Source organism: Artemia sp. Qi Xiang Cuo, chromosome 16 (genome assembly GCF_049724085.1).
Source record: "Artemia sp. Qi Xiang Cuo chromosome 16, ASM4972408v1, whole genome shotgun sequence".
NCBI lineage: Eukaryota > Metazoa > Arthropoda > Branchiopoda > Anostraca > Artemiidae > Artemia > Artemia sp. Qi Xiang Cuo.
Window position 1 is genome coordinate 36,972,588 of NC_142809.1, and position 18,087 is coordinate 36,990,674.

An 18,087-nucleotide genomic window follows, 5' to 3' on the forward strand; every position below is an offset into this window, starting at 1 on the left:
TATGTCTTTGAGGATAACAACCCTCCCAGAGCCCTCAGGGCAAGGGTTATAAGTTATGCTCTGGTGGCATATAAGGTGTATATAGAAAGGGTGATCGTATAAACTTCGGAGGAGGCTCATTGGATTGGTAATCAGAAGTTATAGTGCCCTTTATAAGATTCAGAGTGACCGGAGGGTGGATACTCCCTCCCACATCTCGTATTTTCCCGAAATGCATCTGATAAAAATTTCGAGATGGCCATTTTTTGTCGTAGAAACTTCGAAAAGAGCTCATTCGATTGAAAATTAAAAGGGCTATACCCTTTTTAATAGTCAAAAGTGATTTAAGGTCAACTAACCCCTCTTCCCAAGCACACCATTTCCCAAAACATATCCAATCAAAATTTGAGATACCCATTTGTTCAAAGTAATTGAAATGTCCGAATATTACGTCTTTGAAAATGACAACTCCCACACAGCCCTCAGGGCAAGGGTTGTAAGTTATGCCTTGGGGACATATAAGGTATATATAGAAAGGGCGATCGTAAAACTTTCGGAGGAGGCACATTGTATTGGTAATCAGAAGTTCTAATGCCCTTTTTAAGATTCAGAGTGATCAGAGGGTGGATAACCCCCCCCCCCACCTCGTATTTTTTCGAAATGCATCTAATAGAAATTTTTAGACGGCCATTTGTTGTCGCAGAAACTTCAAAAAGAGCTCATTTGATTGGAAATTGAAAGGGCTAGTGCCCTTTTTAATAATCAAAAGTGATTGGAGGGCAACTACCCCCCTCCCACGCCAGCCATTTCCTCAAACACAACCAATCAAAATTTTGAGACAGCCATTTTGTTCAACGTAATTGAAAGGTCCATAAATTATGTCTTTGAGGATGACAACCCCCCCCCCCGCAGCCCTCAGGGAAAGGGTTGAAAGTTATGTCCTGGGGGTATTTAAGGTTTATATAGAAAGGGTGATCGTATAAACTTCGGAGGGGGGCTCATTAGATAGGCAATCAGAAGTTCCAGTATTCTTTTTAAGGTGGAGAGTGATCGAAGGGTGGATGCCCGCCAAATCTCGTATTTTCCCGAAAAGCATCTGATAGAAATTTTGAGATAGCCATTTGTTGTTGTTGAAACTTCAAAAAAGGCTCATTCGATTGGAAATTGAAAGGGCTAGTACCTTTTTTATTGGTCAAAAGTGATTCAAGGGTAACAACCCCCCCCCCCACGCCCAATAATTCCCGAAACACAGTTTATCAAAATTTTGAGATAGCTATCTTGTTGAAAGGTCTGGAAATTGTGTCTTTGACAACCCCCATACTTTCTCACGACCAGAACATAATTTGCACTTTACTGAAAAAAAATGGCTGTGCATTGTCAGCATAGTATGCATATACTGATATTTATTCCTTGAAGCTTTAATAAACTTTTTATTTATTAAAATTAAAAAGTTAAAACATTTTAAACGTAATTAAGGGTCAACTTTTAAGAGTCAGAAGTGAGTGGAGGGACGTCGCCCCCCCATGCCGATCATCCCCCAAAATATACCCGATCGAAATTTGAAGACAGCTATTATGTTCAGCATTGTTAAAAGTCCCAGTATTGGAGATGTCAACCTCCCCATAGTACTCAGGATAAGGATTGTAGGCTAAGCAATTCGTTCGTTGTTTACACATAGTATATGTTATTGAGAATTGTAAGCATGTTTGAACTTTACCTTCCAACAAGACGAAGGGCATTCAGGTGAGCCTTTCAGAGAATGTTGAGGGGAGTACTGAACTAAATCAAAACATGTTGTGTATACGGATTGTCAAAATGGTGCAACACAGGAATAACTGAGTATATTAATTTGGAAAGTTCAGGAAATGATCAAAAAGGCAATATTTGCATGCTATCAATACTACTACTACTAACAACTCACTGCATTACCAAGCCACCTGAGGACAACACAGCTACGCACGCTCCTTCTCCATCCCAGCTTATTCAAAGCATCTCTCCTTACACCTTCCCAGGAAATTCTCTTTTCCTTTTAATTTTTCCTTATGACATCCTCCCGCCCTAGACGAGGACAAACTGCTTTCCGTTTAGCTCTAGACAGTTGGCCGAAAAGGAAAATCTTCGGCAATCTGTCATCCTTCATCCGCAATACCTGCCCAAGCCATCTCAACCTTTCTTTAATTATAGCCTTTAATTATAGCCCGGGTTGAACCACATTTTTCGTGCAGTTTACTGTTTGAAATAAAGTCAGTCAGCCGGGTACCCAAAACAATCCATAGGCAATTTCTCTAGAAAACATCTAGCAAGTCTTCATCTGTTTTTCGGAGCGCCCATGCTTCAGAGCCATATTCGATCACTGTCGTCACTGTAGCTTCTAATATTCTAATCTTGGTTTGCAGACTTATCTTCCTATTCTTCCAGACTTTTTTTAACTGTGAAAAAACACCCTGAGCCTTGGCTATTCTATATTTAACATCTTGACTGCTCCCACCATCTTTACTAATAATACTACCAAGGTAAGTGAAGCTGCTCACTTGATCAATCTTTTCATTACCCAACGTCACCTTTTCATCTTCACCTATTCCTAGCCTTAGTGACTTAGTCTTCTTAACATTAATTTCCAAACCTATTCTAGCACCCTGAACTCGCAAAACCTCTAGAAGTTCATTCATTTCGCTTACACTTTCATCTAGGAAGCTTAAATCGTCAGCATAATCTACGTCCAGGAGAGTTTTTCCTCCCCATTTGATTCCGTGGTCTCCCATTGCCTTTCCTGTGCTCCTTAAGACAAAAAACATCAAAATGATCCATATAAAGGGGGATAGAACACAACCCTGCCTAACTCCTGATCTAATACAAAACCAGCCGCTAACCTCATTTCCTACCTTCACCGCAGCAGTATTATTCTCGTACACAGCACTAATCACTTTAATGTATTTGTCTGGTATACCATACAAGGATAAGACCTTTTCTAAAGTTCTTCTATCAACAGAATCGAACGCTTGCTCATAATTTATAAAACTGAAAACCAAAGGTGTTTGACAACTACTAAAACTACCATCACTACTACTACCACATTCTGTTTCTATTCATACTACTGTTACAATTATTACTACCTCTATTACTGCTAAGTCTACTGCCACTAAATCTTAGGCTACTAAAATGAATTCTACAGCTACTACTACTACTACTACTACTGTAATTTAAAATAAGGATACTAAGGCGATGAATTTGGGATATGTATAAACTGTATGAAACTAAACTGAGTCATACTATACCCGCACAGTTTGTCTAGCGGCCACGTCAGAAATGCTTTAGGCATAGCTAATGACATTTAATAATCTGAAACTTTCAGCGTGTAACGAAGGGGATGTTTAAGAAACTAAAGGTGGTATGTCCATACTGCTACTAATGCTGCTACAACTATTGCTACTGCGCAAGCTAGGGGTATTAAGGTGAAGCTTTTAAGGAATATTTAGGCGGATGTTGAACTAAATAAAAAAAAAAAAAAAAAAAAAAAAACTACGAGCATGTGGACTTTCAAAAAGGTGACAAAGCAATATCTGAAGAACAACATATATTATTGATTCAGACCTTTAAGGGTAGGTTGTGTGGGGTCTTGAACTAACCAGAAGGCACTGTATGTATACTTTAATGCTACAACTACAGTTAATGTAACTAATGATGCTAAAGGCATTAAGATGAACTTTTAGGGAACGCTTAGGAGTTTCAATTATAGGGAAAAACAGTTAGTCATTCAGGTTTTCAAAAGGGCATATAAGCAATATCATAGGCAGCACTACTATATAATAGCTAGAAATATAATTAAAACTTCTAAAGGACCTAATTCAATTCAAAGTTAGAAGTTACGGTGCCCTCTTTAAGGGAAAAAATAGACTGGAGGGCTGGTATTACACTACCCCAGTCCATACGTTTTCTAATTGAATTCTGTTAAAACTTTGAAGTAGCTATTTTGTAAAGTACTTCAGGACTACGCAGCAGCATAATTTAAATATCTATTGAGCACGCCAACCCCCCCCCTCACCACTATACAACTGGCTTATTATGCTTTGAAACTAAATGTTGCTATAAAATAAATCAAAAGGATTTGTGTTTATGGTTGCCAATAAGACACCTCAGCAAAATATTGAGAACAACTGGGGGTAATAAGTTGAAAGTTTTGGGGATACTACATTTAGTACTTCTGCTCTTACAATTTAGATCGACAAAAAGAGTTTAAGTGTATCTAGTTTGTTATAGAGCATAGATAGAATCTTTGGGGAATGATATTAAGTTTTATTTTTCAGGTCAGCTTCAGATGCTATAAAATTAAATTTTAAAAATACTGTTTGTGTCAGGATTAAAAATTGTTGAAAAAGTTTCTCCAACATACAAATAGCAATCCAAACTAAGGATTCTTATAGAAAATAAAATGAAAAAATATAAAATACTATTTTTTCCAAGAAAAAGACTATGTCAATAAAAAACGAACAGAAATGAGTTTAAAAAAACTTTTTCCACGAAACGAGTTCTTTAGAGATAAGCAAAGAGCTCCATTAAGCCAAGAATGAGCAAAAATAAAGTCAAATAATATTCCAGGTGTAAAACTACCACAAATCACTATCAACAAATAAATGAAACTCAAAACGAACTGAAATTACAATGAATAACCAAGTTAAACTCAAAACGAGCAAAATTAACATGAGCAGGGCTGACATCCCCCATGCCTTCTCAAGCCCAGAACATAACTTGCATTTTACTGAAAACAAAATACGTTTAAAACGTTTTCGCTTTTCTTACTTTCATAAATAAAAAATTATCAAAACTTATAAATATATAAATATCAGTATATGTAGATTAAACTGACAATCCACGGTCATTTGTTTTTTTATTAAAGCGCAAATTGTGTCCCGGGCTTGAGAAGTCATGGGGGTTATCAGCCCCACACATGTTAATGTTTGCTCGTTTTAAGTTTGACCTGGCTATTCATTGTAATTTCTGTTTGTTTTGAGTTTCATTTACTTCATTTTTTCACTAGTTTAAGCTTACTATCTAATTTCCTACTCTTGAATATAAAATAAAACCAGTCTTCGCAATATTAACAGATAGTAAGCTTAAACTAGTGAAAAAATGAAGTAAATGAAACTCAAAACAAACAGAAATTACAATGAATAGCCAGGTCAAACTTAAAACGAGCAAACATTAACATGTGTGGGGCTGATAACCCCCATGACTTCTCAAGCCCGGGACACAATTTGCGCTTTAATAAAAAAACAAATGACCGTGGATTGTCAGTTTAATCGACATATACTGATATTTATATATTTATAAGTTTTGATAATTTTTTATTTATGAAAGTAAGAAAAGCGAAAACGTTTTAAACGTATTTTGTTTTCAGTAAAATGCAAGTTATGTTCTGGGCTTGAGAAGGCATGGGGGATGTCAGCCCTGCTCATGTTAATTTTGCTCGTTTTGAGTTTAACTTGGTTATTCATTGTAATTTCAGTTCGTTTTGAGCGTTGTTGTAGGAAGTTCAAAAAGGTCTCACTTGGTTGGAAATTGAAATGGCTAGTGCACTCTTTAAGTCAAAAGTGATTGGAAGGCAACTAACAACCCTTCCATGCCCACCATTTATGCAAACACAGGGGTTGGCGACGACGAGGTGCACGAAAAAAGTGACTTTAGTTACTTGAGGACATCAAAAAAGTGACAAAAAGTGACTGCTCAGAAGCCATCAGAGCATAGTCAGATGGATTACAAGGATTAAAATTACTACCATAAGATCATCACAGGCCTATGAGAGCCCGAGAAGTTACGGACAGAAAGGCTGAAATCCTTATTTTTTTCTTCAACTGATTTTATTTACTTCTACAAACGATAACTTCTGTGAATGTACGTTTTCGATTATGGCACTAGGAACGAAAACTGATTTATTGAATAACAAGCGTCCGCCACGACTAGGTATAAGCAATCACTGGATATTATGTCATCACTTCTTTGACTTTTTTGAAAGGCGATCAATTAGTTTGGATTTTCTCTTCAGAGCAAGTACTTCAACTGATTCAGCATCATCTACCCTTTCCCTTTCTTTGGAGCGAGCTTTAAATGCTGCTTCCCGCATACTTTGAGCAAGACCAATGTTCAGGAAGTCCTTCATTTCCACAGCTTTCTTCAACCGTTCCCCTGCCTCTCTCAGATGGGTATCGCCTATTTCCTTCTGCTTAACCATCTCTTTTTTTTCGCACAATGTCTGACTCTATCGCCGCTATTTTCTGCTTCTTCCACGCCATCTCCTGGATTTCTTGTGCAGCACCTTCCTTCTCAGCTTCAAGCTTCTATCTCTCTGATTCTTATTGTCTTCATTCAATAAGAAGGCTTAGATCGTATTGCAGATGTTTACCTACAGCAACCCTTGTGTAATGATTGCTGCCCTGGATTCTTAGATTGGATTCGTTATTCTGAAAGACAGGAAATTTTTTTTCTGAGAATTAGAAAGCTTATCAAAGCTGCTATACAGTACCTGCTGACAAAATGCCCTGTGAACACCGAGTTTTTACGAAGTCTTGCCTGCCTAAGCCCTCCCACTCCAGATTGCCAAAGAACGAGTTGCAGTGATATCTTCCACATCGCGAGAGAACTTCCATTTGAGATGGATATCGAGCAAGTCCAGGGAGAATGGTTGTTATTACAGTCAGATCCTGTGCCGCCACCCACGGAGAGTACTCGAATTGACAGCTATAGGCAAAAGATCCTGGAACTGAAGACGCCATCTGGTGAAACCAAATATCAGACCTTAGGTCGGATCGTCCGGGCAGCTCTGTCGCTCTGTCATGGAAGTGCAGACGTAGAGAGAGGATTTTCTCGGTCAGCTCTGCTGATGACTAGCCTTCAAGCGTGTACAGAAGAGCGGACACTGAATGCTAAGGCTTTTGCCGCAGATGAGCTCCGCGACTATGAGAACAGACCAGTGTGTGTGCTGATCACAAAGAAGCTGCTTTGTCTGGGTAGATCAGCTAGAGCCAACTTGAAAAAGGGCTCTTTTGATTGGAAATTCAAAGAGCTAGTGCCCTTTTTAATAGTCAAGAGTGATTTGAAGGCAACTAACCCCCCTCTCACGCCCATCTTTTCTCCAAACACATCAAATCAATATTTTAGATAGCCATTTTGTTCAGCATAGTTGATTTCCAGAAAGAAAATATAGTTTTGAGGAGGACACTTCCCCACAACCCTCAGGGCAGGGGTTTTAAGTTATGCCCCGGGGGCATATAGGGTTTTTATAGAAGGTGTTGTGGTAGAAACTTCAAAACAGGCTCATTTGATTGGAAATTCAAGGGGCTAGTGCCCTTGGAGGTGAATGGAGCTCGTCCGGAATGATGCAGACCATGTCTGCTGACCACGTACCTCTGGATACGGGGTTTCCCCTAACTAAACGCTCCGATCAGGGTGGCCTAAACCTCATGAGGTCGGTGGAGCCAACCCCAGGATTCTCACTATCCAGGTAAATCCTGGCTGTAATCAGAATCCAGGCCTAGGGTTAGTTGGGCTTGCAACCCTCCACCCGAAACCCATTGCAACAACTAGCTTAGCAACTGTCTCGGATGACCAACCTTCTTGTGTCCAATCACGAACCTTGCTTGCCCCTGGACGGAGAAATGACCAGCGTTTGAATCTTATTGACCAAGGTGGCCTCCGAATTGCCACCTGGAATGTATTGACATTAAATTTTCCCGGAGCTAAGACGCTTCTGGCGATGGAACTGAAGCGATTCCGCATCTCTATTGCTGGAATAACAGAAACCCACCTAGTCGGGAATGGAAATGATCCCATAGGTGAGGGATACCACCTTCTCTGGTCTGGCCAGACAACCACCAGAAGAAATGGAGTCGGACTAGTTCTTGATGACAAATCCAAGAAGCGTCTATTGTCATTCACTCCCGTCTTGGATAGAATTGCTAATGCTCGACTCAATCACGAGCAAGGAAAAATGACGGTCCTTGTTTGTTATGCCCCAACAAACGAAGCTGACATCGAAACAAAGGACACTTTCTACTCTGCCTTGACGAATGAATTATCTAAGATATCCCCGCACGATATTGTAATTCTCCTGGGTGATCTTAATGCAACTGTGTGCGACAAACACGACTTATGGCGACAAGTCATTGGACCAATTACTCCGGATTCCCTAAATGACAATGGTCTAAGGCTTCTACAACTCTGCAGCATGCCAAACCTTGTGATTAGGAATACCATGTTTGCAAGGAAGGACATTCACACATATACATGGTACAGCAATGACGGCCATACCGAAAAAATGATCGACTACATCATCGTGTCACAGAAATGGAGGTCTTCGATCAGTAACTGCAGGACGTATAGGCAGCTGAGATTGGGAACACTAACCATCGCCTCGTCGTCGCTAACATGCGACTAAGGCTCAAAGCCCATCGCTCAGAACCAAGACCAGCCAAGATCGATGTCTCTCGCCTCCGCGATCAGAAGATACGGTCAAAATATGCCGTTGATGTCTCGAACCGCTTCGACGCACTCCTGCCATTTGAAAGTTGTGAAAACGCATGGCTCTCGTTCAAAAAGAATGTCCTGGAATCAGCGACAGCAAATGTTGGTCGGAAAAAGCGTGCTAATCAAGCGTGGATTCAGTCGGATACGCTTGACATCATAGAGCAGAGACGCAAGGCGAGGTTACTCGGTGACAAGCTGACCTATAGAAGCCTTAATGGGGTCCGCAACAAACTGATACAGCGAGACAAAAAATTGTTTGTGGAAAGGAAGGCACATGAGTTAGAGTGTGCAGCCAAGAAAGGTGACGTTGGCGGTCTCTACAAGCATCTCCGTGATCTAACAGGAGACATAGCCGCCTCGGTTGCATGTGTTGTCTCTGGGGATGGTCAGCCGCTCAGTGACGAAGCTGCCCAGCTCAGTCGATGGAAAGACCACTTCTCGGGCCTCCTCAACGCCGAAGCCGTAACGCAGACATCAGCCTAGCCACCAGGAACTGCTGACAAGTGACACAGAAACTTCTTTCACGTCATCAGAAATCTACACAGCAGTAAAACGTTTAAAGAAAAACAAAGCGGCAGGCGTATGTGGAATATTTGCTTAGCTCCTGAAGTATGCCGGACCGGCAATGCTACTATGACTTCATTTTGTGTTTTCTGTGCTTTAGTGCACAGAATGGATCGTGAAAGACTGGCAAGCAGGTATAATCCTGTCCTTGTTGAAGAGGAAGGGGAGCAAGAACATCTGTTCGAACTACAAAGGCATAGAGCAACTTTCAGTGCCTGGAAAGCTCTTTGCGGTGACCCTCCTGGATAGATGCACAAGCATTCTCAGAAGAAAGAGGAGAGTCCAGGAGGCGGGGTTTATGCCCGGGAGATCCACTGTCGAATAAATCTTTACCATGCACCAGTTAATTGAGAAGACGAAGGAATTCACGAGGAAAGTATATGTTTCCTTTGTTGACGTTAAGGCTGCATTTGACTCGCAACTGGATCGGTGGATCGCAACTTGCTATGGCTGATACTTCGGTCAACTAGTCAACCAGACAAATACTGAAAGTTGTTTGAAGAGCTTTACGAAGACACCATGAGTTGTATCCAAGTCAACAGCAGACGGAGCACGACATCCGACATCAAAACCGGTGTACGACAAGGGTGTGCTGCCGCCCCGGAACTGTTCAATTGCGTGATAGACTATGTCATGACACGAACAACAAATCGGCTGTCCTTTGGTCTGCAGTTTGGAGATCGCGTTCTGACGGACGCTGACTTCGCAGATGATCTTGGTCTCGTTGCTGACTCGATTGACCAGTTGACTGACGCTCTGGAAGTCCTACAGGAAGAGGCAGCAAAGGTGGGGCTGAAAATAAACTGGCTTAAGACAAAGATAATGGCAATTGAGCCCCCAAGCCCAGTCTCACCCCCTGAGAACATAATTGTGTGCGGAGCTCCTGTCGAAGTTATAAAGAACTTCACTTATCTTGGCTCTGTGCTGTCTAATGAAGGCTCTATAGAGGAAGGGGTGTGCAGCCGAGTTTCAAAAGCCTCGTCTATCGTCGGAAGGCTCAATAATCTCTGGAGAATGCCGCATATATCTAGGCGCACGAATATGCGAATTTATAATGCATCCGTAGGCTCGGTCCTCCTCTATGCTGCGGAAACCTGGCCTCTCAAATCAACAATCCTCAGAATGATAGACGTCTGCCAGACGAAACAGCTCCGTCGGATTCAGGGACTTCGATGGGACGATTTTGTAAGCAACGCAAGGTTGCTCGCACTCACCTCCCAAGTGCCATTCTCCGTCCAAATAGCGCACCGTACTCTCAGATGGTTCGGATACCTCCTGCGTATGCCAACGACAACCCCAGCCCGAATAGTCTACGATTTTGACGCTAAAGCTAATGGCTGGTCTCGCCCGAGGGGCAGACCTCAGAAAAGGTGGAAGGATAGCCTCAACAAATTCCTTGAGATCGCTAACATCGCTGTCGAAGAGGCCCCATTAATAGCAGTAGACTGGTCAGCCTGGAGGAGAAGAGTTGCGACGCTCTCTACGCCACCCCTAACGTGGCAGGAGCCTTAAGTCAAGTGCCCTTTTTAATAGTCGAAAGTGATTTGAAGGCAACTAAACCCCCTCTCACGCTCATCTTTTCTCCAAACACATCCAATCAATATTTTAGGCAACCTTTTTAATAGTCGAAAGTGATTGGAGGGCAACTAGCCCCCCCCCCCACGCCCATCCTTCTCCCAAACACATCCTATCAAAATTTTGAGATAGCCACTTTGTTCAGCGTAGTTGATTTCCAGATAGAAAATATATTTTTGAGGAGGACACTCCCCCACAACCCTCAGGGCAAGGGTTTTAAGTTATGCCCTGGGGGCATATAAGGTTTTTATAGGTGTTGTCATAGAAACTTTAAAAGGGGCTCATTTGATTGGAAATTCAAAGGGCTAGTGCCCTTTTTAATAGTCGAAAGTGATAGGAGGGCAACTACCCCGCCACGCCCATCAGTCCCCCAAACACATCCAATCAAAATTTTAGATAGCCATTTTATTCAACGTAGTTGAAAGTTTTCGAAATTAGATCTTTAAGGATGAAATCCCCTCCCCCATAGCCCTCAGGGCAAGGGTTGTAGGTTATGCCCTGGGGGCATATAAAGTTTTTATTGAAAGCCTTGTCATAGAAACTTCAAAAGGGCTCATTCAATTGGAAATTGAAAGGGATAGTGCCTTTTTTAATAGTTGAAAGTGATTGGATAGCGACTAACGCCCCTGTCATGCCCACCATTTTCCCAAACACATTGAATTGAAATTTTGAGACATCCATTTTGTTCAACGTAGTCGAATGTTCTGGAAATTTTGTCTTTTAGGATGATAACCCCCTCAGAGCCCACAGTGCAAGGGTTGTAAGTTATGCCCTGGAGGCATATAAAGTTTTTATTAAGCGTTGTCATAGAAACTTCAAAATGGCTCATTCAATTGGAAATAAAAAGGGCTAGTGCCTTTTTTTATAGTTGAAAGTGATTGGATAGCGACTACCGCCCCTCTCACGCCCACCATTTTCTCAAACACATCCAATCAAAATTTTGAGATATCCATTTTGTTCAACATAGTTGAAAGTTCTGGAAATTAGGTCTTTTAGGATGATAATCCCCTCAGAGCCCTCAGTGCAAGGGTTGTAAATTATGCCCGGGGGGCATATAAGGTTTATATAGAGTTGTTGTATATGATTTATAGAATAGATTTTAGTCTTCCTCAAGTCCAATTTTTATTTACAAGGTATTCTACCTATTCATGAGGTAGAAACTTTGCAAGTCGCTGGCTGGACACTAGTCTTCTTCATCCTACATCAAGAGACGTAGAAATTTGTTTAAAATGAAATGACTGTGGCATTTCAGAATCCCTTCAGAACAGTTGAAATATCTAAGAGCTATGTTTTTCTAACAGAATTAATAATCAAAATTAGTATTATTTTTATTCCTCGAAAATTACTTTGTACAAAACTTCAAATACCGTATTACCATATTCATCATTTATTTTTGAATATTAATGCGTCAAAAAAAAAAACTCCTTCAGATAAACTTCAGAAGTTAGAACTGCGGGATGTGGCTATAGTTATTGCGAATGAATATCAACTTATCCACTCTGTGTGGACTGAGGCCGTTTCTCTTCTAAGTCACTATCATAGTCACAATCTGGCCTACCACCAAAAATAGTCTTTCTGCAGTCACACTAGTCGCAGGAACAGACAATAACTTGCTGGCAAGTGCGGCCACATAGGAAATTTCATCGCGATTGTGTTTTTGGAACAGAAGAACGTTGCCATCACCGTCGTCTTTGGTTTCTTCCTATGTCTTTAAAAGGATGAAGTATAGGGCCATTTTGATCAACGTAGTTGATTTCCAGATAGAAAATATGCTTTGAGGAGGACACTTCCCCACAACCCTCAGGGCAAGGGTTATAAGTTATACCCTGGGGGCATATAAGGTTTTTATTGAAATCTTTGTTGTAAAAACTTGAAAAAGGGCTAGTACCCTTTTTAATAGTCGAAAGTGATTAGTGATATTTTTTTGTTGTTTAGACCAGTGCACTTTGTACTGAAGGAGCTGTTGCGGGAACTTCGAAAAGGGCTTATTTGATTGAAAATAGAAAGGGCTGATGCCCTTTTTAATAGTCGAAAGTGATTGGAAGGCAACTAATCCCCCTTACAGTCCCACTTTCCCAAGCCCATTCTTCCATTGGCCCATTATTTTGAAAAACTATATATTGCGTGAAGAATACATAACACTGCACAGTGATAATGCCAATTCCTAAAAGGGCATCTCAGTAATATCTCAAGAATAAATGCAGGTATTATGTTCGGACTATCTAGGTTACTTCTGCTCGTCAAGTTTAACCAAATCAAAATAGCGTAAGTGTATCCAAGCTATCAAAGAAAGTAAACAGATTTTTTTGCAAATGATATCAAGTTTTCCATTTCAGGTCAACTAGAGGAGGTATGAAACTAAATTAAACAATACTATTTGTGTCCAGATTTATAAAATGGTGTATGTTGTTAAAAATTGCTGAAAATTTTTCTCCAGCATACAAATAGCAGGCCAAACTATAAAGTCTTATAAAACGAAAAGATTTAAAGTATTATTTTCTTTTTCCCTGAAAAGACTATGTCAATATAAAACAAACAGAAATTAATTAAAAAAACTTTTTCCTCAAAATAAGTTTTTCAACTCCATTAAACAAAATATGAGCAAAAATAAAATAAAATAATCTACCAAGCATGAAACAACCACAAATCAGCATCGATAAATAAATGAAACCCAAAAGGAACAGTAATTACAATAAATAACCGAGTCAAACTCAAAACGAGCAGAAATTAACATAAGTTGGGTGCAAAACCAATACTCCTTCCCAAGGCCAGAATAAAATTTGCACTTTACTGAAAAAAATATAAATGTTTTTACTCTTATAACTTTAATAAATCAAATAGTGTAAACATTTTGATTACTAAACACCAGTATATGTATATTAAACTGACAATGCCTATTCATTTGTATGTTTTCAGTAAAGTGCAAATTTTGTTCTAGCCTTGGGAAAGCATAGGGGTTTTGCGCCCAACTTATGTTAATTTCTGCTTGTTTTGAGTTTGACTCAGTTATTTATTGTAATTTCTGTTCGTTTTGGGTTTCATTTATTTATTGATGCTGTTTGTGGTAGTTTCACGCTTGGTAGATTTATTTGATTTGATTTTTGCTCATTCTTTGTTTAATGGAGTTCTTTACTTTTCTTTGAAAAATTTATTTTGTGGAAAAAGTTTTTTTAATTAATCAGCATAATAAGCCAATTCTTTTGATACATCAATTGGTATCAAAATTCAGTTTTTTTAGATTTTTGGCAACTATTGAGCCAGGTTGCTCTGTACTTGTGGATCATTGCCACAAACTGTTTGATTGCCCATCAAAATCCAAACAGGGATTATTGAAGTATGAAACAATTTGAGTTTTGTTTTGCTATTGTATTTTTTTTTGTAATGTCTGAATATATAAGGGATCTAAGTTTGAGGGAGAGAATTGTCCTGTTGTGAAACAGGTATGCCTACATTTTACATGACTGTTATAAAATCAAAGCATAGTATCTGTGCAGGCAGGATGATTTTTTTAGTATCTCCACTCCTTCTGTAAACTATTCTAAGGTATAGGAAATTGCAGAAAGAAAAGTCTACTCTAGTCTAATCTGTTATAATCTATGGAAGCAATCTTTCTGTGATTTTGGTTTGAGTTTGATTTTCTTTTCAGATTAAATGCATAATAATTAAATATATTATTGATTAAACAAATTGATCCCTTTGACGGGAATCCTTGTGGTTTAAAATTTACTGTATTTTGTTTCATTTTGCATGCAAATTAATTGTTCTTTTTATTTGAGTTTTTTCCTAAAAGTATTTAAAAATAAACGTATTCCAACATTAAAAAATTCCTAAGATATAATCCCTGTTACCAAACCTCCACTGATATTTTGGCATTTGCCCCCCCCCCTGGAAAATTTTCTGCCAGCACCCTTGGGCAAGTCATGTCCATATACACAAAAAAAGCAGAACCAGAGCAGCTACCCTGAAGAACTCCATGAGTGACTATAGTTGGCAATTAAAGAGAGCTACCCACTTGTATTTACTGACTTTGATCAGTTAGGTAATCAGCAAGCTTTGTGTTCTTTACCCAAATTGTACTGATTCAGTTTACACAAAAAAATTGTTTACTATTATCAGCCATCTTTTGGACATGGATAACTAATTCCAAGTAATTATATGTTACATGATCTCTTATTTTTAATCCAGGTTGGTGCTGCTGCCAAAATTACTTGCTCAACAACCATTCTCTCAAATACTCTGTAATACTTAGAAGTTATGAAAAAAGTCTATATGATTGAAAGAATCTGATTTAGACCCTCTTTTATGCAGAGGTTTAAGAACAGATTATTTCCATGATGTGGAAAAGGAGCCATTTATAAGACAAAAGCTATAAATATATGATGTTAGGGCTTAAACATGAGTTAGTGACAGATTTGATAACATGCAATTTCAAAAATCAGTATAAGTAACATATTTTTGAGAGAAATAGTCTAAAAGTAGTTTCAAATACATTTTGACTAATAAGCTTTTGAAAAATATAGTTCATCCCCACTTTATGTCCTATCATAAAAGAAAGGTTAGGATGGTTTGGTCACATCTTAAAGCTAAAAAATGACAATTTAAAAAAAAATTTGTTTATGTAGCTGGGAACAAAGAAAAAGCAGGAATTCCTGAAATAGGACAGGAAGAGGTCATAAGGAAAGATTTAAAGGGTGGGGGATTTCCAATGATTGGGTTTTCTAGAGCTTTCTTGTTATTCATTTGGTACAGAAGTACCAGTTTCTCTTCTATAGTAAATCTCAACTATTGTTATGTGACAGTTCTAGTTCTTGATATTCAACTAGGATGAAAAATGTAAAAATTATGTGCATAAAAGACATAGGTCAATAAACCTTTTTTTGAGGGGAGGGGGGATAACAATTTTAATGAAGTCATCTGTCATGGTTATCTTGAATACATTTATAAAAGTCTGGATAAGGGGCTATTGAGAAAGAAACACGGTTAGAAAACAGTTCTTACTTCTTAATATGCAGAATAATTTTAGCTAACACATTTTGACTGCAGCTCCACTACACTTTACTCCCCCCCCCCCTAATGCACAAATATATAGCCCAAGTGTATGCCTTTCACCACCTGTCACTCTTGGTTGTCTGTTTCTTGTTTCATCATAATTATGACAGAATTATATGGGAAATATATAACACAGGCTAAATATTTGCACATTAGGGGGGGGAGGTAAAATATAGCAGAGCTACATGCAAAATGCATTAGCTACAATTGTTCTACATAATATGAAGTAAGGATTGTTTTTTTAACATGTTTCATTCTCAATAGTGCCTAATGTAGAACTTTACCAATACATCTACAAGATAAGATTCAGGAGTCTATAGATTTGAGGAACCTAGTTAAGATATATTTATGCATGTGTAATCTTAGACCTTCCCAAGTGAGATCCAGCTTTCCAGTGAGGCATTTGGTTGAATAACTGTTTGACTGCCCTATTTATCTTTTTTTTGTAAAACAAAAAAAAAATATGGTCAATAATGCAGATATACAGCCAGAGGTGTCATGGATGGAGGAAGGTGGGATGCCCCTCTTTATATCTTTGGTGAGTTAAAAAATTGTAGGACTTCAGCAGTTCAGATGGATCAGTGGTTATTACTTGGCCTTTTGGGGACACTATTACTTTTTGGGGACCCTTATGGGTTCATGATTCATGATGGAATTTGCCCCAGAATAAATTACTATATTTGAAAAGAGCATCAAAAAAGAGATCAAGTAATGTACCCAGTTTCTTTCTAGCCAAATGTGAAAAAGTATAAACTTACCAAACCAACATGATATTTGGAAAGAGCATAAAACAAGTAGTTAAATGGTACTAATTATATTTTATTAGCATTTTTTCTTTAGATGTGGTCATGTACTAGATATTTACCACACTTTTGACTTGGAAATTAATAAAGAAAAGCACATATTGGCCCTAAGAGCCTTGGGACAGGAGCAAATATCTCATTCAGTTCAATTTCCTAAATTTATTCATTTAAGCTAAAAAAAAAAGTGTGCAGAAACAGCAGAAATATGGTAAATTTTTTGCAATTCATATTATTGACTTACAAATAAAATAGATAGTAATTTTTTTGCAGTTCATATTATTGACTTAGAAGTAAATTAAATATACCACTTGACGCCTTATTTTATGCTCTTTTCAAATATAATAATCATTTTTGTTGGAAATTAATTTTATCCCCACCCCTATGTATACCAATTCAGGATAGGCCTATATATTTGCAAATTAGGGGAGGTGGGGGTAAATTTTATTTCTGATGTAAATGGGAGGTAGGTTTAATATTTACCACCACCACCACCACCAACACCCCCCCTACTGTGCAAATATACACCATGAATTGGCATATATAGGGGTAGGGGGTAAAATTCATTTCTGACAAAAATGATTATTATATTTGGAAAGAGCATAAAAAAGGGTATTGAGCAGTATGTTTACAATATTGGTAGCCTAAGTCAATAATATGAACTGTGATTAATTTACCAACATAACATACGATGCCTTTAGGCCTATGCCTTTTTTATGCTCTTTCCAAATATAATTATAATTTTTGTTGGAAATGAATTTTAGACCCACCCCTATATATATATCAATTCAGGGTATATATTTGCACATTTGGGGGGGGGGCTAAATTTTGTTTCTGGTGTAAATGTGAGGTAATTTTAATCTTTTACCCCCCCCCCCCCCTAATGTGCAAATATATACCCTGAATTGGTATATAAAGGGTTGGGGGTACAATTCATTTCCGATAAAAATGATTATAATATTTGGAAAGGGCATAAAAAAAGGCATCAAGTGGTATGTTTACTTAATTCATAAGTCAATAATATGAACTGCGAAAAATTTACCCAAAATATCTTGTTCAATTGCTATATTATCTAATATACATTGATTTAGGCCTACTTGTCAGCTCTATAGAGAAAGCAGCAGCAGTAGCAAAATTTTCTATAGAAAAAGCATTAAACTCATGTCACTATTTTAAACTAAAACACCTGCAACTGCAAGCATCTAACGTTGCCACTGAACATAATAAAAATCACAATTTTCTCTTAGAATAAATCACCAAAAGACGAACTGACTTTGAAACATCTTAGTGCACCAAATAGCTCTATATCTGTTAAGTAATTTATATATCTATTCATTTTTTTTATGTCGATGCATATATTTACCTATTTTGTGTGAATTTATGCTTACTAGTGGTATTTACATATTTAGGTGAATTTATATGTGCTAGCCTACTAGTCTTTACTAGTCTTCAGAACAAAGAGAAGCATTTTTCATACCAAAAGATTCTAAAATGCCATATTCATGAGGATTTTGTTCATCATACTAATTACAGTTTCCATTTTATGTGCTCATTTCCAGATATTGCAGATTCTAGACTTTGAACTCAAACAGGAAATTAGTTT

General features: G+C 38.3%; 3 protein-coding genes across 5 annotated transcripts in view; 2 read left to right on the forward strand and 1 right to left on the reverse strand.

The window, feature by feature from the left end:
* The window catches only part of LOC148942860 (protein asteroid-like), a 49,309-nt gene that overhangs the window by 12,791 nt on the left and 18,431 nt on the right, over positions 1-18,087 (reverse strand). Inside the window, exon 1 of one of the 3 annotated variants that reach the window (XM_089102809.1) lies at positions 17,566-17,585. The exons of 1 other annotated variant lie outside the window; for it this stretch is intronic. The gene's annotated coding sequence lies outside the window, so the exon portion shown is untranslated. Of the gene's footprint in view, positions 1-17,565; positions 17,672-18,087 lie in introns of those variants that run through there. One more of the 3 variants, XM_089102808.1, reaches the window with a different exon arrangement.
* Positions 6,626-8,979, forward strand: LOC148942861 (uncharacterized). Its single transcript, XM_089102378.1, has 3 exons — positions 6,626-6,943; positions 7,475-8,333; positions 8,417-8,979. The coding sequence occupies exons 1-3, from the start codon at positions 6,626-6,628 to the stop codon at positions 8,977-8,979; spliced, it is 1,740 nt and encodes a 579-aa protein (XP_088958504.1).
* On the forward strand, positions 9,580-14,877 carry LOC148942862 (uncharacterized). Its single transcript, XM_089102379.1, has 2 exons — positions 9,580-10,014; positions 14,821-14,877. The coding sequence occupies exons 1-2, from the start codon at positions 9,580-9,582 to the stop codon at positions 14,875-14,877; spliced, it is 492 nt and encodes a 163-aa protein (XP_088958505.1).